The sequence below is a fragment of the Cricetulus griseus genome, assembly GCF_003668045.3.
Source record: "Cricetulus griseus strain 17A/GY chromosome 1 unlocalized genomic scaffold, alternate assembly CriGri-PICRH-1.0 chr1_0, whole genome shotgun sequence".
In the NCBI taxonomy this organism is placed as follows: Eukaryota; Metazoa; Chordata; class Mammalia; order Rodentia; family Cricetidae; genus Cricetulus; species Cricetulus griseus.
This window is the reverse complement of record NW_023276806.1, coordinates 31,728,301-31,754,595: the sequence shown is the minus strand read 5'-3', so window position 1 is coordinate 31,754,595 and position 26,295 is coordinate 31,728,301. Positions and strand designations below refer to the sequence as shown.

At 39.0% G+C, this 26,295-nt stretch overlaps 1 protein-coding gene across 12 annotated transcripts in view; it reads right to left on the bottom strand.

Annotated features, from left to right (window-relative positions):
- Ank2 (ankyrin 2) overlaps positions 1-26,295 on the bottom strand; it is an 842,037-nt gene that overhangs the window by 119,296 nt on the left and 696,446 nt on the right. For all 12 annotated transcript variants that reach the window (XM_035451885.1, XM_035451895.1, XM_035451888.1 and 9 more), the window contains 3 exons: positions 7,299-7,397; positions 5,370-5,555; positions 784-882 (listed from right to left, as the gene is read on the bottom strand). In XM_035451885.1, coding sequence (XP_035307776.1) covers positions 784-882; positions 5,370-5,555; positions 7,299-7,397 — 384 coding nt within the window. The remainder of the gene's footprint in view (positions 1-783; positions 883-5,369; positions 5,556-7,298; positions 7,398-26,295) is intronic.

The window sequence follows — 26,295 nt, the reverse complement described above, 5'->3', positions numbered from 1 at the left end:
ATTCCAAGAACTGTAATAGTGCACACAAGACTACTTTGTCTTATAAGGTATCAGGTGTCATCATTATGGCATGTATATGTGTCTGAAAATTTTGTGTGTCACAGTTTACCAAATATGTAAAAGACTGTATCAACATGAATCATGCTTAAAAAATCCATTCCATATGTGAATTTTATACTATCATGTAAATGAATTTTTCTAATGGAAGCAGAATATTACATGCATAATTCCATGCGCTGTCTTCCTATGTATTTTAGGAAGACATCAGAATAAATTTTCAATTCGTTAAACCATCCACTTGTGTATCCACTTAAGAAACACTCCCTACAGAGTGTGTGCTATTTCATCACTGTCATCTACTGACTAGAAGCTGATCATTCATGGTTTTTTTTTTTTGCATTATTTTATAATACAGCAGTAGCAGTCAATGCCATGCCAAAAGTAGCCTCCTCAACTACTAATGCAGACTTACTTATTTTCTATGTGTTTGAGTGTTCTGCCCTCAGGGTCCAAAAGAGGACACTGAGTCCCTGGATCTGGAACTATAGGTGGTGAGCAACTCAACAAGGGTGGGAGTCAAACTCACACCCACCAGAAAAACAAAAGGCTCACCCCTGAGTCATCTCTCCAGCTTCCAGAGTCTTGTTTTATTTATTGGGTTATGATACTATCCTGTGATTAAGACAGTGAAAACTACAGAATCTTTAGGATGGTAAAAGAGGGTTAAATATAAGACCTTAATGGAAGATTTACTTTCTTAAAATACACGTGTTTACCACATACCCTGGCTGTGAAGTCCACTGCAGCTCCCCGGTTTAGAAGAAGAGTCGCCACATTGACGTTTCCATAATGAGCAGCTATGTGCAAAGGGGTGAAGCCGCTCTAGAGAAAAGGAGAAATGGTGGGTAGGGATGGGCCTCACCCTGTGGAAAGCCACCACTGACTAACCAGAAAACTTACTGGGTAACCGACTGCCAAGTACATGAGCAACGCAACTCATGTAAGAAACGCTGTAATACAATTCTATGGCTTAGTGTTATAAGAGAGAAATAAATACCCTACACTGGCTGGAAATTTCATTTTTAATTTATGAGATGAGTTGTCTATTTAAGCTATGTGTCTTGAAATCTTTAGCTTATCAGAGAAACTCAGAATATGATGAAACCACATAAAGCTTCAAACACAGGATTAACATTTACTAATAGATGTTTTCATCCAGACATTTTAAAAGCAGCCTTTTTGTTTTCATTTCTTTTTCTATCTCCATGTGTGGGGGTGGAGGTATGAATAGTTGTATGTGTGTGCCAGAGGAGGTGTGCTACGTCTCCTCCTCAAGCCCTTTCTGGCTTATTCCCTTGTGACAGGGTCTCTCAAAACTTGGAGTAGCTGGCGAGCAGTAGGAATGAGCAATCACATTTCCACCCTCTTAGAAGAAGGGTTATAGATTTGCACGTGGCACACCCAGCCTTTTTACTTGGGCTCAGGAAACTGGAACTGGGGGGTCCTTATGTTTGCACAGCAAGTGGTGCATCCCTGCTGAGTCATCTTCCCCCACCGATTAATCTTATTTATAAAAGAGCATTGGTTGGCATTTTATCTGCAGGACTGTGAAAATTTCTCAGGAAAAATGTCTAGTTCATTCTACAGCATCCACAGTGATTTTCTATCCTTTTCACAACTGCATAGACTGTGACATATCATGAAAAAGATTTAGAAACCAATATTAAACAACTTTTCTTCCTATTAGATTGTCTTGCCCAGCCTTGTTATGAGGGAATTTGCCTTGTCTTAGTGTACATTGTTTTGTCATGTTGGGTTGTTGTCTCTTGAAGGTTGTGGTCTCTGGCTCTTTTTTGAAGGGAAACGGAGCAGAAGTGGGAACATGGGAGAGGAGAAGTGGGGAAAATTGGCAGAAGTGGAGAGAGGGGAAACTGTAGTCAGAATGTATTGTACAAGAGAAGAAACTATTTTTAATGAAAAATACTTGGTATCGGTATGAATATGAAATAAAAATGGTTCAATTGAATCTAATTTCAAATATGAACTAAATATAATTTTATCACTAAAATAAAATATGATTAAAATAACCACATTAAGGAAATGATGTGGATATCAGAAAGATACCTCATTTCCCAAATGCTTCAAAAACAAAATCTGAGAATCAAATGAAGAAATCATTTCATTTTCTGATGAAGATATAGTTAGATATTTTTGCTGTTTTTCCCAATAGATGTATATTAGCTGGTTCCTTATTGAGTTGCTCAAGGAGCTGGTAATTTTCATTATGCTCTATAGTTTTCATAACTTAATTAAAATATTTGAAAGGAAACAGCATTCAGTGGCTAGTACATCCTCTCTGCAGTTTGCAGGTTATTTCTTATTTTCTTTTACTTATAAATGGATTTCAATGTGTACTCTATTGCTTTAAGAAATATTCTACAAGCCACAACCAGTTTTTATTGACTTTGTGTATAGGATTTGGTGATACTGTGTTCAAAATGCTAAGATAAACATTTAGGTGGCTTAGGTAATTGAAGGCTGCAGATGAATTCAGCAACATAAGTTGCCAATAATTTTTAACTGTAAAGCAGCAATAGGAATAGCAACTGTGAATTCAGTCTCCACAATTGTGATCAAGATCATTTTACTCTACATGTAGGTGGTGTATTCATGCCAAAACTAAGGGGGAGATCAGTATACAACCCATAATTATTTTATAAAATGTCAAATCTTTTTTCTATTTTCACCTTGATATTTCCTGTCACCCAGACATATTCTGAGTATATGTCTATTACTGTTGTAACATGGGGACTGAAACATTTCAGCCTGCAGGAGAGCTCCTTAAGAGCAGGATTTAAACAAAAAAAAAACAAAGCTTCAGGAAGTCCCTGAACATGACTAGATCCACTAGGTCCCTTCCTGCCAGAGTAAGCAATACAAGATGAGGGTCCCTCTCAAATAAACCAAGCTGCAAAGAAGACCAAACCAGAGGCCTGGAAGACACAAAAACCAGCTGAGCTTACTGGAAGAGGTATAGACCAGAGTCACTTGTAAAGGACACTCTCCAGTCTATTGATTGCTCTGATGCCTGCAGGCTGTGCAATATGCTCCAGTTTCTCAGGTTTTGTGAGTTGTCACCCATGTTGGGGTAGGCTTTGGTGATGCAGCTGTCTTTGAGTCATTTCTGCTCCTGTTAAGTATACCCTTGAGAGAGACAAGGAGCCAAAACAATGCCATGACAAGTTCCTGATAGCTTGCCAGGCAGCGGGCCTCAGTTTCCATTTACTGGATCTGAACAAGCAGTTCTTGGAAAGACAACTCATGGGCAACCAAGCTGTAAGCACCCCACAACCTTATGCATGCTTGAAATAGCTAAAGATAGCTTCTCCCACCCTGACCAGTAAGCCAGCCACCAACCAATCCTATAGCAATCCTTAAACTTTGTGTTTAAATCCACCAATCAGCACTCAAGACTAACCTCACCTCCCTGGAATCCCCTAATCTTACTTAAAAGGAGCCTGCCAAGCTTCTCTTGGGGTCAGCATTTTGCCACCCTTACATGCAGGTATTTTTGCTTTCAAATTAAATGATCTTGATGGTTGCATATGTGTTTGGTGGTCGTTTTGTGGTACTTCTCATAGACACTAACACCCCTCATCCATATTCTTGTAAGTAACCCCTATAAAACTCATTGGTTCACCAAGCTGTACTTTTGGTGGTATCTGTGCTTTGGTTTGTTGTGGACTCTTGTCTGGAGTGCGTAGACATGTGTGCTGTGTCTCCCCAAGAAAATTTTCGCTATACAACAATTATTCAAGTTACAATTTAGAAAAGAATTTCCCAATTATTCAAGTATAATGTTTTATCATTAATTATTAATTGATGCTTTTTCATTGGCCTTGATGATCATAATGCCTCAGGCTATGAGTTGTTGTACAACTCTCTGCTGGTTTACACCCTCCACGAGGAGTACCTAAGAAATTAAAGTTACTAAAATTAGTAATTAAGATCAACTTGTATGATTCCAGTCCTGAACAATTTCACCAAGCAGGTGAGTTGAAGTATCCTCACCCCCAAAGTCATGCACAAAAAAAGAACAAACAAAAAGAAAGGAGTGCAAATAAGTCAAGTAAATTGCATCTCAGCGGATGAATGTGTTAATAAAGATTTGAGAAATATGACATTTTCTGTGAATGCTCATGAATGCTCACAGGTCTGCAATTTATCCAAGTTCCCAGCTCAGTGAGGAATAAAAATTATTCTAGAGACACACCCCACCCAAACAAGTCAACCTTCATACACAATCACTTGCTTTAAGTGTAGATTAATTATTATAGTATACTTTCAATAATGTTTATTTTGTGACAAAGGAGAGAAAACACACGCAAACTAGAGGCTTCTGGACTTAATGTCCTTATTTACAATGACCTATTTTATGTGAGGAAAATGATTTAATGGCAGGCATTTTAAGACTTACAGGAAAAAAGCAATTGCTTTGCTCATGATGTACAGAGCCATTATTGATTATAAACAATGTGGTAAAGAAAAAAGCAGAAAAAGTCTTCTACTAAATAACAGAGAAACCTCCTCAATTTTTGCTTCCCTACACTCTAATCTGTGCCTTCTCATTAAGAGGAAAAATTCATATCTCTTTGAAAAAGTTTCAGAATAAGGCTCACTCACTAAAACATAAGCAATGTAGTGTTTTATTTCATGCTGGACTTAAACTATTTAAATAGTTGGTTTAATAATATATGCTATATCAAATATATTTGAATTATCAATCTTTCTTAATTACAGGATTTTTCTCTAACAGTTTCCCACTAATAGAACCTTAACCATTAGTATAAATTAGTGAGCATTTATTTTAACAGGATAAAAACTAAAAATAAATAAAAATAAGGTAAATGTTGGTATAATGGCAATACTGTACCTCTGTTGTCCTATTCACCATCATCTGAAGCAGTGTTTTGTGGGAAAAAGAGGGAAGATGTTAAACAATGCAAGATTAAAGAAACAGTAGATCTGTTCGCTGCAACTGAGTATGCTATTCCAACAAGACAGAGTGAGAAAAGCCAGCTCCATCCCACAACAGTCATTCTTGCTGACTCTCTCTAATTAATGGAGTAAACAGGAAGTCTAACTAAATGTCTCAACATGGAAACTGGTCTTCTGAAGAAATCATTTAGCCTGAATTTTTGTCACTGTCTCCCAACGGATACTCCCCTTCCATCTGAAATACCCATGGAAATGAATTATGTGTCTTCCTGTCCAGAATTCTGCATTATCAGCAGAGAGTGGTCCTTGGTCATCACCCAGGAGAATACTGCAGTCGGAGGGGACCTCTCCACAGACACATCAGCTCTTACCTTGGATTGCACGTCAGCATTATGATCATTCTGAAGCAGGAGGGCGGCAGACTTGGTGTCATCTTTCCGAGCCGCAATGTGCAGAGCCGGCAGCCTCACCTTCCCTTTAGTGTCATTCTCCAAGAGGATGGCCACTGCCTGGTTGTGTCCCTGCTGGAGTGCCACAGCTAGAGGAGTAAAGCCATCCTAGAATATAATTTACATGAGTGGGTGAGACTGACAACATACTCCAATGACACCAAAGATGGGATTTCCTGACAGAGCATTAGAGCATCAGCTATTCATCCCTGCAATAGTATTATTTGTTACATAATGGTACAGTTAAAAGGGAGTGTGCACGGTTTGTCCATGTGAACCCTGGTAACTATCAGAGTAGGTGGTATGGTTCAGGATATCAAGTTTATAAATTTTCCAATCTTATAAGAATTGGCCTTAGTTATGCAATGATATTGTTTTAAAATGAAATGTAAGGCATACTCATGGCTAGGCTTCAACCCCCATCCCACTTTGTTTCCTTTGAAAGTGTTGCATTTTGTTAGATAACCAGAGTTCTGCAGGCAGGCCACTGTACATCATGGCCTTTGCTGGTGCAGTGATCACTAAGGGCTATTTTTGGAAATACACTGCAATATTGTGATGATCAGCTAGACCAAAAGACTTGCCAATCTGCTGAGAACATCATGAACTGAGTTCAACAAAAATCCATATTAGACACCCTAAGTCTCCTGGGTGGCTGAAAGAATTCTGATGAGTAGGTTTCCAATGATTAACGATTCAGCCTTCAAGGAAAAAGAAAACAGATGGGTTCCCTTATGCCGAATGTTTCTTTTCGATATAGTCTCTTTGTTATCTGAGCATTGCCTTGAAATATTCACATATAATCAAGCTATATGGCGTAACTTACTTATATATGACTTACTTAGCAATGACAGTGACTTCCTCTACAGTGAGAATAAGCCGTCAGAAAGTGATGGTGAGTGATTCCATAAAAAGTTAGTCCCCCCACCCATAGAATTAGAAGTAGATTTAATATATTTCAGTGACTTTTCTGTCCAGCACAGCATGGAAGGAAGTTTGTGTTCACTTTGCCTAAAGATTTAACTCTCAGAAAGGAAGCTAAAAGCTGTATTGGACATTAAGAAATATCAAGGTGGCTTCTGAGTACCAGTCATGTTTCGATGTAGGCCAAGAAATGGGAAATAGAAAGGCACTTCTGCTACTGAAGAAGGAGAGCATTGGAAAGTAGGGTGATGACCTAAGCCCCTCTCCCTCTAACTCCTATGCACAGATGTGACGAACTCTCAGAAACCAATTGGCTTGTTTCTAATGTCAAATGCTCTTGACAGGAGTTGCCATGATCACAGTCACACACCTGTGTCATGATTTGCATTTTGTCATAAATAACATTGTTGTGACACAGTCCTTAGAAAATTGTACTAACACAAATAGCTGTAAGTTATTTCTGATAGTCAGAAATTTTTCCTTCAAGGAGTTGCTTTGAATCTTAAAATAAAATATTGAAAAAAAGCAACAAGGATAACATAATTCTAATTCAATCTTTGACTGCTATAAACCCCAAAATCAAGTCAGGTCACATCGACAGAAGTGCGATTTTGTGGTGTGGATTCCTAAAACCCCAGGAGAACTGCAAATTTAGGGCTGATTTAGGCTCCACCTACAGCAAGATAAAAAAAATCAAGCTTAATGGTGATGGAAGTAAGAATGTATGATCATGATCATGAATCTAAAATGAAGTTATAAGTTCATGATGATGTGCACAAGCCCAAGTAACTCACTGGCCATTACAGTGGGTTACAAAATAGTAATATGAACATTCCCAGCATGCTTTAGACAAAACAGTGGAGAGCCTTTGCAACTAGTATAATCAATGTGGACCTTAAAACAAAAGAACCAGAAACTGAGACTCACCTCTGTAGCAGTGCTCTGATTAGCTCCATTTTCTAGCAAATATTTTACAACATCAATGTGATTCTCCTGGGCAGCCATATACAAAGGAGTGAAGCCATTCTGAGGACAGACAACAAAAACAGAATCTCAATCATTTGTAAAGTTTCAGCAAAACCAAAGTGACATCATAAGGAGAGAATTCACACACTATGAAATGATGCCCATGTAATAGCTTCTGTATTTATCAATTCATAAATGAAGTAAACAATATGAACTATTCAAACTGCTAAAGATATTTGAAGCATAAACTCTATATAACATATTTTTGTAACATTCTCTTTATACGTACATACATACATATAATAGTATCTGTGAAATATCTTCTCTATCATTCATTTGCTCAATTACTTACTGAGTGCAGCTAACAGTAGCTGAACCATCCCTAGGATATAGTGATAAACAGGACAAACACATGTGCCCTTGTGGAATACACATCATAATAATATCCATTATTATGTTCTTATCAAAAAACTCAACAGAAATGTTACACCATGAGTTAAAAATTAAGTTTGTTACATCTTTTTATTTCTGTATGATTAAGAATATACCAACCTTGTTGATGGGGAAAAACACATTTTTTAAAAGCTGTACTCAAATCCTCAAAGCAATTGGGCAATTCTTATATCAGATTATTAAAGACAGATGTTTACACTTTCCTTATATTAATGAGAATGAGTAAAAGTAAGATGAACACTTGGAGATTATTAACCAAACCCAGAGAGTAGCAAAAATAGGTTTTAAACTACTTTGTTGAAATGAAATTCTTTTGCATGCACTGTAAAAGTGGAAACATTATTCAAAGTGACCAATAACCAGCAAAATATAAATACAAATTATGCAAGTACAATAAGTAAAGAAATTTAAATTTTGTTTAAGAAATAAAATATACAGGGTCCAAATAGTGAAAATAATTTTAATCTAAAATAGAAATCATCTAAGAAGAATAAATTAACAATAGTGTTATGATTTGTGAATAACTACTGCTAGCTGGAGAGTATATTTTCCAAGGCTTATCAAGCAGGTGAAATACGTTGTATTTTAAGAACACTGAAGGGGTGGCGGAAGGATGGAATTAGATATTTGAAGGAAGGGAAAGCCAAGGAAGACTGTTCAAAACAATGAGTGGGTGTGGAATGAGGATCTTTCGAGACAAGAAAGAGGTAGTGATGCAGTAAGAGAAAAAGAACTTTAACAGAGCACAGACATTGCTAACAATTTTCCTCTGATAAAATTCTCTAGGTAGATCAAGACAAAAAGAAACAGGAAGGGGTCATGAGTTCCTTGGGGAAAAATACACCATGCTTAGACCTTTGCCAGTAAGAGAATCACCCCTGAGACTTGAGCTGCAGAGGGACTCTTTCTTGGTGAACCATTTGAACTTTCAATCTACCTAAGATAGGTAAATATTAACTCTATAGAATAAAATTATATGACATATAAATTCTCATTGTGTGTGTGTGTGTGTGTGTGTGTTGTGTGTGTGTGTGTTGTGTGTATGACCTATATAAAACAGTATCTGTGTAATGTCTTCTGTATTTATCAGTTCACAGACCATTTCAGCAAACCACTATTGTCCGGAATGCATACAACTTACACAGCATTCTTACTGCTTCAGATTATTAGGTCTAACATATGAGGCTAGGAGGGACCATACACCTGAGTGAAAACAAAAAGGTTCAACAGAACCAGGAGCCCAATATCTCCTTCATGTCCAAACTATGGTGCAGATGACCTGACCACAAGACTCTACCTAGTGTTCCCAAGTACAGTGCCAGTCCTTGCTCAGACTCTGTGGTCGTCTGTTGTAGGATATTCCTTTACCCTGCGTAAAGATGTGTCACTGTAATTGGTTTAATAGAGACCAGAATGGCCATTAGCAAGGCAGGAAGAAGCACAGACGAGGACTTGTGGACAGAGAGAGCTCTGAGAAAAAGAAAGGCGGAGTCACCAGCAAACACAGAATAACCAGAATGAGCATAATGGAGATAAGATAACAAGCACATGGAAGAACACAGATTAAAATTTATGGGTTAATTTAAGTTATTAGAGCTAATTAGAAGCCAGCATAAGCTAAGACCAAGCTTTCTTAAGTAATGTAAGTCTCTTGTCATTTTTGTGAGTGGGCAGCCCAAAGAAAAGCCCAACTGCAGTTGTCCTCTCATACATCCTTTGGCCAGCAGAGTGATGGTCTTACATATATCCATATCTTTCTGTAGTATTTATTTCTTGCTGACCAAATACATGACGAAATAACTTAAGAGAGAAATGTTTATTAGGGTTCAGGATTTTTGGGGAATTTCATCCAACCATGATGGGAAAAACATGGCAGCACGAGCAGTCATGTCGAAGGCAGTGGGAGTATGAGGTATTGGGGGTTGGCATGCCTGTGGACCAGGAAGGAGAAAGAAAGCTGCTTCACAACCAGGGGCAGGGATAACTTCACAGATCTGCCCCTAGCACTCCACTTAAAGGTACTTCCTAAGGACTCTATAAAAGAGTGTCACAACAGAGCAGCAAGTTTTCAAAATATGACCCTTTGGGGTACACTGCAGATTGAAATCATGACATCATTCTAGTCACTGGGATCTGTAAATTGTACAGAATAGGAATAGAATAAATGAATAGGAAACTGTCCATCTTCACTCAAATATTGCTTAACACAGCATTCCTGGTCTCCTCATACATATGTAAAAGTACTATTAAATATATCATGTTCCTATGGTTTTTTACAAGGGTTTAAATGGAAACCATTAGGAAAACATATATAATTTCTCCTTGCTGATATAAAAAAAGGTTTTGGCTTGAGCCTGAAAGCAACCTAGATGCCACTCAACTAATGAATGGATAAAGAAAATGTGGTTCATATACACAATGGAGTATTATTCAGTGGTAAAAACAAATGACATATTGAAATTTGCAGGCAAATGGATGGAACTAGAAGAAACCATCCTGAGTGATGTAACCCAGTCACAGAAAGACAAATACAGTATGTACTCACTCATAAGTGGATATTAGACATAAAACAAAGGATAACCAGCCGATAGTCCATAACTCCAGAGAAGCTAGGAAACAAGGAGGACCCTAAGAGAGACATACATGGACCCCAAAGAAGGGGAAAGGGACATGATCTCCTGAGTAAATTGGAAGCATGGGGGAGGAAGGAAGGAGCGAAGTTGGAGAAAGAAAAGGGAGGAGGGGGAGGGGAGGAGAGCTTGAGGAATCGGGAAGGTGGAGCTGGGGGAAGAACAAAGAAGAAGAGCAAGGAAAGTGATACCTTGGTAGAGGGAGTCTTTATGGGCTTAGCAAGAAACCTGGCACTAGGGAAATTCCCAGGAATCCACAAGGATGACCCCAACTAAGCTAAGCAATAGTGAAGAAGCTACCTTAAATGCCCTTTTCCCTCCAAACAGATTGATGACTACCTTAATCCAGTAGCAGAAGCAGAGATTCACAGCTAAGCACTGGGCCAAACTCCCGGAATCCAGTTGTAGAGAGGGAGGAGTGATGAGCAAAGGGGTCAAGACCACGCTGAGGAAACCCACAAAAACAGCTGACTTGAGCAAGTGGGAGCACGGGGACTCCAGACTGACAGCTGGGGAACCTGCATAAGACCAAACCAGGCCCTCTCAACATGGCTGTCAGTTGAGGGACTTGGGCAGTCTATAGGTCCACTGACAGCGGAATCAGTATTTATCCCTAGCACATGAACTGACTTTTTGGAGCTCATTCCCCATGGAGGGATACTCTTTCAGCCTAGATACAGGGCAGGGCGGGGGGTGGGGGGGCGCTCAGTCCTGCCCCAAGTGATATGACAGACTTCGATGATTCCCCCATGGGAGGCCTCACCCTCTCTGAGGAATGGCTGGGGAAGTGGGGAGATGCTATGAGGAATGGGAGGGCAAAAGGGAGAGGGAACTGGGATTGGTATCTATTTACAATAATAATTAAAGCAATTTTAAAAGAAAAATATTTATCAACTGGAAATAAAAGATTTTGGCTTATCCTAGGTGCAAGCAAGGAGAGTAGTATACAATAATTCTGGAATAATGTGTTCATATCCCTAGACTACAAATGGTTTCAACCATATTATTTACTAATCATTGTTCATGCTTCTCAGATTAGTTATAACTGTCTTTCAGACCCAGAAATCATGCTCAACTTTGGAGAATTCAACATCAAATAGGACCCTCATCTAGAAGCTGTAGAAAAGCCTCACACAGGGATGAGCAATGGGTAGAGTGCTTGCTGTGTGAGCATGAGGACCTCAGTTCACATCCCCAGTAGTGATGCAAATGTGGGGCCCACCTGTGTGCTTCTGCTTATTAAATACTATATACAGTACCTCTGTCTACAGGAAAATATCAATTATCTATCATTCATTTATATTTATTTAGCCAAAACAAAAATGTGCTTGGTAGATAGGTACTGTTTAACATTGTACTCAGAGAGTGACTCTGAGACAAACACAAAAACTCTTTGACACACCCAGCACAGTCAGGTTAGTAAAGAGGGACTAAAGAACAGACAGACACATAGAAACGCTTACAGAAGAGTGGCAATCATCTGGTTCATGCTTGCTCTGATGGAGCAGCACCACCTACACCAGCAACCCAGAATCTCTGTGGGTTTTTGATGTACACTCAATATCCACACACAGACCAGAGGAAGGCTTTACCTACTCCCTTATCCTGGCCTGAGGAAGGCTTTACCAACTCCCATGGGTCTAAGTCACAGTACTGGCCCTTGATAATAGTATGCATTCACTGGGAATTCATCTACCTCTTACACCTTCACTCAAGGTTTCCTCTGCTCTCCACACACTTTCCATAGGAACACCCAGTCCAAAGCTCAGATAACCAAGCTTAAACTATTCTAGACAGATTGGGGGACACACCTAACTACTCTTTTTTTATTACATGTTATATAAGGAGAATACAGATGAAGGACACAGAACTCAATGGTGTGAGAAACATTCTGCCAGCAGGATGTCACTAGAGTGACTCAGTGTAAAGAGTAGGGAAACCACGGAAGTGCAGAAGCAGAAAAAGCTTTTTAGATGGAGTTGAGAAAAGAGAGGACAAACGGGTCTTAGGCATCACTCAGTGACAGATGGTGAGGGGATTGGGTTCACCAGGACTTAGCCCTATCTGCCTCACTAAGGACTTGGGGCTTTGTTTTAAATGGCTTGAGAGTCATTTGGGTTTTTCAAATGGGGATTTGGTGTGAATACATCTGAATTTTAGGAGATTAGGTTGCCAAGAATAGAGAGGAAGAAATGTAAAACACTCTGACTATAGTTACTGAGAATGAACAGAAGGTTTCTGTAACAATCTTGATGAGAGTTGAAAAGGGAAACTATTGAGATAATTTGTTTTAATCAAAGATAAGCTATTATTGAGACATTTATACTACACTTGGTGACTAGAAGGAGTACAAGTGGTTTTAATCCATATATTTATTAGTCAATTTGAATAGTTCTTAATTAGTTATAACTCTTTTCCAGATCCAGAAATCATGCTGAGCTTTGGGGACTCCAAATATCAAGTAGGACTCGCATCAAAAATATTTTATGCTTATAAAAATGCCTTGCACAGGGATGGGCAGATGGCTCAGTGTAGTAAAGAGCTTGCTGTGTGAGCTTGAGAACCTGAGTTCAGATCCTCAGCAGTGATATAAAAGTGAGGTTCACCCTAGGTGTGGGCAGAGACAGACAGATCCTTGGACCCCACCAGTCAGTCAGTCTAGCCAGGGGAGAGATCTGTGTTCAGTGAGAGACCCTGTCTCAAATATCATGATGATTATGATGAGGAGGAGATCAATAGATGAAGACACCAATGTCCACCTCTGGGCCCAAACACATGTACATATTCCCACCCACAATGCTTAGCCCACAGCAGGAATAAAATTAACAATCTGAATTGTTTTTATGTCTGTGATAGTTTCAATTTATCTCTAAATTATTCTCAAACACATAAGTCTGGTCCCTTGTTTTTAAATGCAGAATGTCTTAATAGTTTGCTCTTAAAGCATCAGTTATAGAGGGTTTGATGGTGGGTGGCTTCTAAGTCTAGTGATTAAAAGTTGTTGCTCTCTAGCTTTACACCCTCTTTTAGGTCACCTTCTTTAGGGAGAAGGAATCTTTGTCATGATATCATTCAAGCAGCCACATGAGAGCCATGGGAGAAGGAAATGAAATTTCCCACCAGGGCTATCTTGCTAACCATTTGAAAAGTACCCAGAGACTATGTGCTCTACACAAGAAATTCCTTCAGTGACTGTGGCTCTGGGGGTCCTCACTATGACCTCATGAGGGACACTGAAGCACAACTAGCCAAGCTAAGGCCCTGATCAGAAACTGTGACAATAACACATGTATGTTGTTTGAAGTTGCTAAGTTTAGTTAGAAAACTATTTAGTGCCAATGTTTAATAAGCACAAAACCCAGTGAGAGATGCCCCCACATGCTCAGACCTGTATCTCTCTTGCCAGTTATACATACCTCTTGCCTTTCTTACTTCATAGTCCTTCCTTTCTACCGAGGAAGGAAATTATCTAAAACAGTTACCTTCAAATGTTTTAGACATGTAATTCTTCAAATGCTAAAAATAAAAATCTAAACACACTGTTCTTCTTGAGGATGAATGATGTATAAGTGGCCCTCAGTGTTCATCAATCCCCTAACAACCAGGAAAATGGTACTTAACTGTGCTGGATTCCAAAAAGGCACATGAGGGATACTTCCTGTAGAATCCTGGGACCTGGGTTACCTATGAGTTAAAGCACTATGACCCAACAGCCATTGTATCCTGTGACTATCTATTGAAGTCAGAAAAGACTAGACCTCTGCATTGATAAGAAAGAATATATGAAACAGATGACTACTGTTTATTTGTCTAGGTCAAACCACACATAGTCTGAAGCAGTATTAAAAAAAAATTTCAATGTAATCTTTGGGTTTTCTTACAGGAAGACTCAGTGAATAAATCTTATAACCATACGTAATAATAGAAAATGAGAATGGACACATATAGTCTGGAGATAGTAAGAGTCAAATCTCCCCTCTGAAGAAGTCACCTGTCATTTTTAAGAAGGTTAATGTCAAGACTGAGGGTTTGGTTGTACTTTTTGCACGGGGCAGAATTCTTCAGCAGCCCGACAGTCGAGCGGTTGACCCACATTAGGACCAATTGGTTGTTACTACTGTGGTCATCATTCTCACTGCCTCACACATTCTTCTTCTATTAAAGCAGCTTATGAGATGGGGTAGGAAAGAGTCCTAAAATTATCAGCAAGCTTGAAGGTCAGGATGATTCAAACCCTGTCCCTAAATACACCATGAACACCCAACTGTGAAGGATGGAGGAAACCAATCTGGACTAATTGTAGCCATGAAAATAAAGCAGATGTTGGATATTCTGGGGGTGTGCTTAGGGAACAAGAAGGAAAAATAGGATTGTAAAATAGTAAAGCTCAACTGCTCTCCTGTCTCATCTTCTAGATTCAAATGACTTACAGATGCCTGAAGTCAATCACCTCAGGACATTATCTAGGAGAAAGTGGCTTCGAATTTGTACAACACAGTGAGCACCTCTCTCAACAAAATTCGGGATTCTTCTTTTAGAGAATTGGGACAGAGGAACAACATTGTCTCTTCTTCTAAACTATAGCCAACAGATGTGTAGCCGCCATCATAGGTCTCCAGTGAAATACAGTCCAGAATAAATCAGATGTTACAGAAACCACAGGAGCAACAGAGAAAGACTCTGAGCCTTTGGTTATGGAGGAATCATTTGATGGTGGGGCTATCCTGAAGCTCACCAACCTATCTAAATTTTATTCAAGAAGGTCAAGAAAGTTTTCTTTTTCTTTTTTTATTCAAGGACAAGGTGATCTATTTTCTTATTTGCAAATGGAAACATCCTAATTAGTATGGCATCTAAACAAAAATGCAGTTTTCAATATCACCATTAGTTTAAAATTAAACACCCTAGCCTGGATATATGGCTCCGCAATTAAAGAGCACTTTTTGCTATTCAAGAGGACCTATGTTTCATATGCAGCCTCCACATGGTGGCTCACAGCCATCTGTAATCTCTAGTTCCAGGGGATCCAGTTCTCACTTCTGGACTCTAAGAGTACCAGACATTTACATAGTGCATAGACATACATGAGTATAGCAAAATACCCATACACATAAAATGAAAATAAATATCTCTATTTTTTAAGTAAAATAAAGCACTCTACCCAGGAAATTTGAAGAATACATAAAGTGCAATAAATCAGCTGTGCAAGCAATGAAATTTTATTATTATTATTTCTTTTAGTTTTTGAGATCAAAATATAATTACATCATTTTTGCCTTTCCTATCCACCCTCCAAACTATCCTATGTAGTCCTCCTCCTTTTTCCAATCAAATTCATAGTCCTTTTCATTAATTGTTATGTGTGTGCACATTTATATATTTTTTCCTAAATACATAATGACAACTTGCTCAGTCTTTAATGTTACATATGTTTTCAAGACTGATGATTTGGTAATGGATAACCAATTGGTGTGCTGCTTCCTGGGGAAGACTATTCTCCTCATAGTATCCCTTAGTTGCCTGTACAAAACCTGGAAAGTTCAAAGGGGCCATTGCAGGAGTAGGGGAACAACAGAGAGGACAATTGCAGGGTACAAGTACTCTGAATGGGGAAATGGAAAAAAATAGGAGGCTCTAATTAGGGTAAGGAGGGAGATAAAAAAAAAAGAAGGGAGAAGGGTAAAACAACAGTAAGGAAGCCTGGGGAAGTCATGAAGAATCACACTATTAACTATCTATCTAAAAGTACCTATAATATACATAGCATTTCATATAAATATATGTATATAGTTTAATGCTTGTATTTATAAACAAATATTATTATATATAAATATACATATATAGTGAAAGTTTCCCATCTGTCCTGGAAATGCTTTCTCCAAGAACCAAGAAAGACCACCTAACAAAAGCCAATACCAGACATTGAAAGCCCTCTTTTGAGTTGTTGGGCCTAGCTGTCCAAGAGACTCCCAGAACATTACAGGCTATTGCTATTGCCCTTGGTTTCTCCACAGAGATGAAAGGTAAGTATTGCTGAAGACACCATGCACTTCAGACACAGGGTCCCGAGGCCCCTGAGCTGGAACTAACATGAAAGCCTCCTAACTGAGGACTAGCTCTAATGATACCAGAAGGAGCCATGAAAGCTTCCAAAAGAGTGAAGCAATAATCGGTTCTACTAGCTATGATGTCAATACCGCAGCAACAACCATCATGTCAGGATACCCTTAAGAGTGCAGTAGAGGCACTCATACCTTGACAGACACCAAAAGCTTTTTAAATGAACTCAAGACACACTCAACAAGAAGGAAATCAAATTCCTGGTACTTGAAACCTAGCCAACTACCAAAAACTAGAAAAGTCACAGATCTTGGCAGACCCCCAAAGAATCAAAGAGTAAAAGAGAAAAAACAAACAAACAACACATACACACTGAGTAAATTTCTTTAAAGAAATGTTACATTCATCGTGGAGTAAATTCCTCTCCTGATATCTCATTCATCTTTATAACCACATGTATAAATTCTTTTGTAATGTGTATAGAATGAGTAGTTTTAAAGATAGAAACTAGAATTATATCTTGCAGATGTTGAAACCTGAGAAACAATTAGAGGAGTAATGAAAATGTTTGCGCAGGAGAAATAAAATATTTTAATAAAGTTACTAAATATTTGAATATTGAAACTGAATGGTCATTTATCCCCTGGCACATTTTCTGGATTTCCAAATAAACATTATAGATTATAAGATACAGGTTTTTTGTTTTGTTTTGTTTTGGGTTTGTTTGGTTGATTGGTTTTGCAAGCAGTGTGCTCTGCCTGGCACTGTAACAAGAGCTTTAATATATCTGTTTTTGAGCGACATCATACGTGACCCAGTAACTTATACAAGAAAGTATGTTACATTCAAAAAGCAAAATATTGACTGTTCTTCATATGAAATGAGAGATTTAGTCAACAGCAACCACTGTAGGATACTTTAATTTCTCCTACCAGAACAAAAATCCCATTAGCCTGGAGTCCTTATCTTGAATTAAATGACTATGCTAATTTCATCAGTTATCACTTTCAGGACAACGAGCTCAGATTAGCATGGGAAGTAACAAGGCTGACCCATGTTATTTATGATAACTGTAGAGCATGCTGCAGCCTTCCAGACACAGGCTGTTTCATTCCAAGGAGGAGGTACTTACAGCAACCTCTTCCTTTAGAAAGTGCTTTATTTACTCAAAATAAAAAATAAATCTGGATACATAGAATCCTCAATCCCACTATAAAAGCTACAGTTTGGACCCAAAGTCTAAGGAATTATATTCACCTTCAAAGTTCATCCATGAAAGGATATTTTTATATCTTTTCCTAAATAGTCAGAATTTAAAGTCTAACAAAAATCTATTTTGATTGTCCTGCCACTAGCCAAAGAAGTTCAGGGGGAGATTCCTAACAGACACTCAAAATAGGACATACAGAAAAATAATGATAATGGTCAACTCAGACAGTAGTGTCCTGTCCCGAAGGACCAGGTCAGAGCCACAGAACTGTGTCAAACCAGCTTCAGGACTTTCTGTCAAGGGAACAGAGAGCATTGTCACCCTTTCTCCTAGAGAATTTTTAACTTTAAGGTTCTTAAACTCCTATACATATTCTTGCATCTCATACATCTAATTATAACAAAAGGAATTCAAGGTAAAATGGGCTTCCAAGAAAAGCATGCCCTGTTCCTGAGAGGGATGGAAGGAATAACACAGCCAGAAAAGATAGGGTCCTGCCTGCTAGAATGTGGTTGCTGCTGCTTGGCTCAGCCTACTCTTTTTCTGAAGAGTCTTTTCAAATTCTTCTTTTGGGAAGCACAAAAAATAAATAAATAAACAAACAAAAAACAAGAATGCTCCGGAGGAGAAAACCAGAAGAAACTAGTGATTTTCCATAACACTGCCTAGATGTACCAATTTCAAAATGTAGCTGCCCCCAGACACACACACACACACACAACACACACACACACACACACACACACACACACACACACAGACTAATATATTTAGATATATTTTCTGGAACATGACCATCTAAATCAATAGTTGTCAAAGCCAATGAGATGGTAATTATTATGCTTATACAGGACCAGTTGTTCACAAGGCATTGCCATTGTTGTTTTGCAGGGCTTTCATCATGGACTATGTAAATACCACGCACACCAGTTCTCCTAAGGAATGACTCTGTTTTGATGTAAGCACTTCCACAAAGTCAATAGTTGGAATTTGATCTGTTAATAAATAATTCTTTCCTGTCCCAATGGCATCAACAGTGCACGTGCTCTCTTGGGAAAAACATTCAGTGTCTGAGATAGTGGCAGAATCCTGCAACACAGCCACAGACAGATTCTGCCACAGAACCGGGGGGTGGGGGGGTAGACAATAAGAAATGATTTTCAGAGATTTACAGCATTTAAGTCATTTTCTCAATAAACTAACAGATTATGAAGATTAATAATAATTACCAGAAATAATTAGAAATAATTACCAGAAAATGTTTGCGTATCACATGAGGAGGTATAGGGATTGGGATTAAGAATTGAAACGTATCTAGATTTTTTTTCTGGGCTAATAATTGAGAGGGAAAAAAAGGAGGGAAAGGATTTTCCTCCATAAGGAACCCTTGATTTACATTTAAATGTACATTCATGTGGAAGAGACCAGGAATGTCTTTACTCCCATTGCCACACATAAGCAGTTTGGCTCCATACATACGAGGATTAAAAACTATGTGACCAGATCATAAAACAAATATATATGGCTTGAAAATAGGAGGGGGGCCAGGCGGTGGTGACGCACGCCTTTAATCCCAGCACTCGGGAGGCAGAGGCAGGCGATCTCTGTGAGTTCGAGACCAGTCTGGACTACAAGAGCTAGTTCCAGGGCAGCCTCCAAAGCCACAGAGAAACCCTGTCTCGAAAAACCAAAAAAAAAAAAAAAAAAAAAAAAAAAAAAAAAAAAAAAAAAAAAAAAAAAAGAAAGAAAGGAACAAAGAAAGGAACAAAGAAAGAAAGAAAGAAAATAGGAGGGGGGCCATAGAGGAAGTAAGTGGAGCAACAGAAGAAGGGAGGGCAATGGGGTGAATATGAGCAAAATGCAAGATGAAATCATGTGTGAAGATGTCATAATGAAACCCATTATTTTGTGTGATAATTTTTTAAATCATGATAATATTTAACAAATAAAAACACAGGTCTTGATAAAGTGATAGAAAATTTAAAAATTAGTTATTAGAGGTAACAAAATAAAAAGTTAGCATTTGGGGACTTGTTGGTTTAATTAATAAAGGGGCTAGAGAGATTGTCTGGTGGAAGAGAATTTGCTATGCATGAAAATGAAGGCTAGGTTCAAATCTTCAATAACTATGCATAAAGCTGGGTATTGCTGTACATATACCTGTGACCCAGTACTGTAGGGGCTGGGGACAGGAAGGTTATTAGTGCTACCTATCTATCAGCCAGGTTTAATAAGAGACCCTCTCTCAAGAGAATACAGTAAAGAATGGCACAGAAGGACACCTACTGCTCCCCACTAATTTCCACATGTACAGAAGTTCACACACCCACATGTATGGCATACATGCACACATACTAACACACACACACACAGAGAGAGAGAGAGAGAGAGAGAGAGAGAGAGAGACAGAGAGACAGAGAGAGAGAGAGAAAGAGAGAGAGAGAGAACTAAAATAAAATAAAAATTTAATAAACAGAGATTGTGTGTTGTTCTTCAATAGTGCAATGGTTCTGGGCACCTGGTGCACACAGTGCAGTGTGTTCAAACTCTCTACCTGTTTCTAACAAGCCTTTTTTCCCCCTACAGCTTATGACCCCTGTTTCCAAGCTGTTATGGCAAGGAAAGTTCCACACTCCCAATTACTAAAAATGAACTTCTAAAGAGCTTTGTCCATCTTACCCCAGAAAAGAACAATCTTTCAACTTCAAAGGACAATTAGTAAAAAATTACAGATGGCATTGTCTACAACCCCAAGCCGCTGATTATCTCTTTTCAATAATGGAGATAGATAACATGACATGCCTAATAATTAGACCTGCAGACTTCATTTATTCTATATTTACTGTGGGCCAGGACTTTGCATCTATCTCACATTTGTAGCAACTCTACATAATAAGTATTACTCCCATAGATTAGAGGTGAGATACAGAGCTAAGGAGAGGTTAAGTTAACAGGCTCAACCTCAGAATACAAGCAGGTGAAACCGAGGTTCTCAGCTGGTGGACCACAGGCACTTGCGTGGAGTCTCCATCTCTAGTGCCACACTCCTGGAATTTGCCTTGCCACTGTGTTTCTCTCCCCTTTGTGAGGTTACGTTTAGCTATTCTCTGAAAAATGCACCCCACTCCCTTTGATGCTGTGGTTGTGCATGTGTTTCTTTCCGTTCTTGTCTCTGCTGGAGATAAACCATAACAGCTCATGCCTGCTAGCCTAGTACTCTCCCTCTGAGCTACACATTATGGCTAATTACTTACCCAGGCATTCTATTTTACTTGAACCAAGGGTTTATGCTTTAAAAGATTGACTTGTTTCATCACTTTCATTAAACAGTTCTTTTATCATTCCTTATTATCTGGATAAAATCTTGACAGGGGCCTTCTTTAAATCTTCAAAAAGGAGCCTCACTTGGGTGTACCACTGTTTAAAATTCAAATTCCTGGTGCCCAATACAATAAAAAATAAATCTTCCTACTATGAAATAGAAAGGAATTCTGTTTAGGTCCAACCAATTGGGTTATTCTATTGATATAATAAATTAAAGGCTTTGGGAACACTGTGGCACACCCAGCCTTCTGCTCTTCCTGGAATGAAATTGGCTCCACTGTCTCTTGCTACTGATAGTGAAAAGTTTTGAATTAATTCTTTTTATCCAAATCATACATAATCAGTGTCCAATGATAAGAGTCATTGTATTTTTAACAGTCTAATGCTATAATTGGTAAAGGGCAGGTAAGTGTAAAGTTCAGGTTCATGAAGACATACCTTACCAGGGGACTCATGTTCAAAACCAGGACATAAAGAAACAAATACTACTTAGGAACAGTTAGGGATCTTGTAACCTAAGAGACCTCAAAAGCTGTATTCCCTGGTTAAGAGTCATCAAAGTGTCCCATAGTACAGTTAGCCAGGATTAGAACAATACTAAACAATGCCCATGTTTTTGTCAATGTACAGAAGACTGGCAATGTTACAAAATAGTTCTTGTTAGCCTTCCAGTTTCTTTCCACTTCTAAAAGAAAGAAGGAAGGAAGAAAGGAAGGAAGGAAGGAAGGAAGGAAGGAAGGAAGGAAGAAGGGAGGGAGGGAGGGATGGAAGGAGAAAGGGATGGAAGAATGGATGGAGGGAGGGAGGGAGGGAAGTTTGGTTTTGATTGGTTAAAATATCTATTTTTTTTCCAAGACAGGGTTTTTCTATGTTGGCCTGGCTGTCCTGGAACTTGATGTGTAGACCAGGTTGGCCTTGAACTCAGAGATCAGCCTGTCTCAGCCTCCCAAGTGCTAGGTTTAAAGGCATATGCCATCACCACCTGGCCTAAAATATCTATTTTAACTTTAGGGAAATGATTGTTTTAACTTTAGGGGAAATATGTTTATTATATGTCCATGTAAATGTTATATAAAAGTCAGAGGGAGGAAAACTAAAGCAGAATGAGACTCAGATTGGTTTGGTTAGGAACACTGGGATGACCCAGGCATTTCTCCTTTAAAACAGACAATTGGCTTTACTAAGCCAGGGTGTCTGAACACTACTTCCCTGGCCTCTCTGCCTCACCTTTATTAGATCCTAGGGATGAGCCTTTATAGGACATCAGAACATAAAGCAATATTTGACCTTGTTGTGCCCAAAATGTGATGCCTGACCGACTGGAGAAACTGTAAAGTAAGATTCCTCGGCACCTACCACCCCATAAAAGCCACACCTGGATTAAAGATGCTATGAAACCAAATGAATAGTTAGATCCTTTAATTGTGTGATATTAGAATACTGTAGATCAAGAGACAAATTATATGGGGCTATCTTTATTTCGCTATCAAGTGAAGTATTGAAAATTAATTCTGAGCAAGCTACTAGCTTCCACCAACTGAGAACCTAGGGATGACACCAAGTCTGTTTCATTAAAATGCATATATACCTGCAGGCAGAACTAGATGGAATCAGCTGAGTATTAAATTTTACAAATAATAATAATATGAATAATAGCACTTGAAATGGGCGGGGAAAGCAGTGGTGGACATAGGGAAGAACTAGAGGGGAAGCAACAGGGGCCGGGTGGATCAAAGCATTATTTGTATGAACAAAGATTAAGCAAGTATTTTTAAAATAAAATTAATGAACTATAGAAATGATCCATTCTTCTGTAAGGCAAAGGACACAGTCAGCTAGACAAAACGGCAGCCCACAGACTGGGAAAAGATATTCACCAACCCCACATCTGACAGAGGGCTAATTTCCAAAATATACAAAGAACTCAAAAAGCTAGTCTCCAAAACACCAAACAATCCAATTAAAAAGTGGGTTACAGAACTAAATAGACAATTCTCAATAGAGGAATCTAAAATGGCTGAAAGTCACATAAGAAAGTGTTCAACATCCTTAGCCATCAGGGAAATGCAAATAAAAACAACTCTGAGATACCATTTTACACCTGTCAGAATGGCTAAAATCAAAAACACCAATGACAGTTTGTGCTGGGTAGGATGGGAAGAAAGGGGAACACTCCTCCACTGTTGGTGGGAGTGCCAACTTGCACAGCCACTTTAGAAATCAGTATGGTGGTTCCTCAGGAAAATGGGAATCAGTCTACCACAAGATCCAGCAATTCCACTTTTAGGTATATATCCAAAAGAAGCACATTCATGCAAGAAGGACATCTGTTCAACAACGTTCATAGCAACATTATTTGTAATAGCCAGAACCTGGAAGCAACCTAGATACCCCTCAACTGAAGAATGGATAGAGAAAATGTGATACATAGATTTACACAATGGAGTACTACTCAGCTGGGGGGGAAAAGCCAGGGGGGGGGGTCTTGAAATTTGCAGGCAAATGGATGGAACTAGAAGAAACCATTCTGAGTGAGGTAACCCAGTCACAAGAAGACAAAAATGGTATGTACTCATTCATATATGGATTTTAGACATAGAGCAAAGGAGTACCAGCCTAAAATCCACACGGCCAGAGAAGCTAGGAAACAAGGAGGGCCTAAGAGAAAAATACATGGTCTCCCGGAGAAGGGGAAAGGGACAAGATCTACTGAACTAATTGGAGCATGGAGGGAGGGGAGAGGGAGATAGGAGAATGAGAGGGGGATGAGGAGGGCAGGAGGGAGCAGGAAGGTTGAGTCAGGGGAAGAATAGAGGAGAGCAAGATAAGAGATACCATAATAGAGAGAGAGATTATAGGTTTAAAGAGAAATCAGGCACTAGGGAAATGTCTGGAGATCTACAAAGATGACACCAACTAACAATCTAATCAACAGAGGAGAGGCTACCTTAAATGCCCTCCCCTGATAATGAGGTTGATGATTGACTTATATACCATCCTAGAGCCTTCATCCAGTAACTGATGGAAGCAGAGGCAGACACCCACAGCAAAACACTGAGGGGAACTCTGGAATCCAGTTGCACAGAGGAAGGAGTGATGAGCAAAGAGGTCAAGACTAGGCTGAAGAATCCCACGGAAATAGCTGACCTGAACAAGGGGGAGCTCATGGACCCCAGACTGATAGCTGAGACACTAGTATAGGACTGTTCCAGACTCCCTGATAGAGAATGTCAGTTTGGAGGTCTGGGCAATCTATGAGGACCCTGGCAGTGGATCAGTATTTATCCCTATGATACAAATGGACTTTGGAAGCCCTCCCCACATGGAGGGATACTCTCTCAGCCTAGACACACTGGAGAGAGTCTAGACCCTGCTCCAAATTATATGACAGACTTTGAAGGTTCCCCCATGGAAGACCACACCCTCCCTGGGGAGCAGAAAGGGGTTGGGATAAGGGATGGGGGGTCAGGGGAGGACGGGAGGAAAAGGGAATTGGAATTGCCATGTAAGAGAAGCTTGTTTCTAATTTTAAAAAAATTAAAAAAATTCAAAGTCAACAAAGCACCATACAGGAAACAGATATCTTGTGTATTTCCCATCTTTACATATACTACTTTACTCTCTCTTTAAAGATTTTACTATTTTAAACTATTTTTATCTATGACGTTCTATATCCATTTTCTTTTCTTTTTTTTTCAGTATCTAAGCAAATTTTTAAACATACTGTACTTTTTTACAAGTTTTCTGTGTCTGGACCCAGCTTTACTAAGTGCCTGCAGAATTCTCTGACTGCATGAGGTAAATCTTAAATTGTCATGTCAGCTGCAATGTGGCCCAGCTTAGCGCATGGCACTGGCACATGGCATTGACAGCTGATTCCAGAGGCAGTTGTCCATAGCTGCACCTCTGTCTGCTGCCTAGCACCAGCTGACAGAGAGACTAAAGGTCTAGGCATCCATATCCACCTCCTTGTCCAAAACTTTTCTGAGCTTTCTCAGACTCTATGTTTGGATATTCAAGCCCCACATTAGGTGCCATACACAGTTAAATTTTCTATGGGCCACCAGCTCTCTCCCAGATAATGACACAGTGACTGCTTATTAATTATGAAAGCTCAGCCTATAGCTTAGGGTTGTGCCTAACTAGCTCTTATAACTTATTAACCTATGTTTATGTTATTAACCTATGTTTAATCATGTGGTGTTACTTCTCCCCCATCTTGCACCTCCTGTTTCCTCTATGTGTCTCCTGGCATCTCCTGTGCACCTACATTCCTCCTCCTCTTCCTTTGTCTACCCAGAAATCCCACCTATACCTCCTGCCTAGCTATTGACCATGTAGCTTTTTATTACACAATCACAGCAACACACCTTCACACAACACACAAATATCCCCAAACACCCATCTGTGAACCACCTTGGAAAATCCAGTTTTACCAAAGACCCCTGTAAACCATTCCAGTTGAAACTCCCATCTTTGATATCTCATCTCACTCAGTAAACAAAGAGGTTATTCACCCACCATATCCCCACACTTTGGAGGCCCTGGCTTCCTTCAGGAAGAAGCATGCTAGTCAGTTTAGCCAACCTGTCCTCCACACATGATGTTCCTACTTAGTAATTATACATCTACAAACCACATACTCCTTGACTGTAAATTCTCACTTGTCAACTGATTTATTCAGAGTCAAGCCATTTCTCTCTTCCGTAATAGAACTGCATTGCTGCAATCCCCAAGAGTTTTCTTTACCATCCATTACCATAATGCACATGGAGGTGTCATGGGAACCCCAGTTTACATGATTAATGCAGAAAATCCCACAAATGCATACTTCTCCATAACTTAAAACCTGCAGGAATTTACCAAATATCGATTACTTGGAGCTTGTTTCCCTTCATATTTCAAAAGTAATTTTATTAATCTACTTTCAAAGAATTCAGATGTTTGTCTCCTGAATATCAGACTGCTCTTCATTTCTGTATTTTGGATTAAGTTTTTAGAAAGATATAGAAAAGAGTAGAATTTTAATATAAAATTTAGGATTTGTGCTATGAATCTTGCATTTCTACATCTTTTTCATGGTTCTTAAAAGGAAAGAGTGGTTCTATTTCCCTGAGTATGCCCTCCAATTCATCTAACACCAAATGCTGGATACATAAATGCCAAGAGTAAAACAGGAATGGGGGGGGGGAGTGAAGGAGGGTTCCTATCAGCATCTATCAGCTTAAACCAATATCTTTTCAAATTTGCTAAGAGGCATCAGCAAGATAGTTAGCTTGCC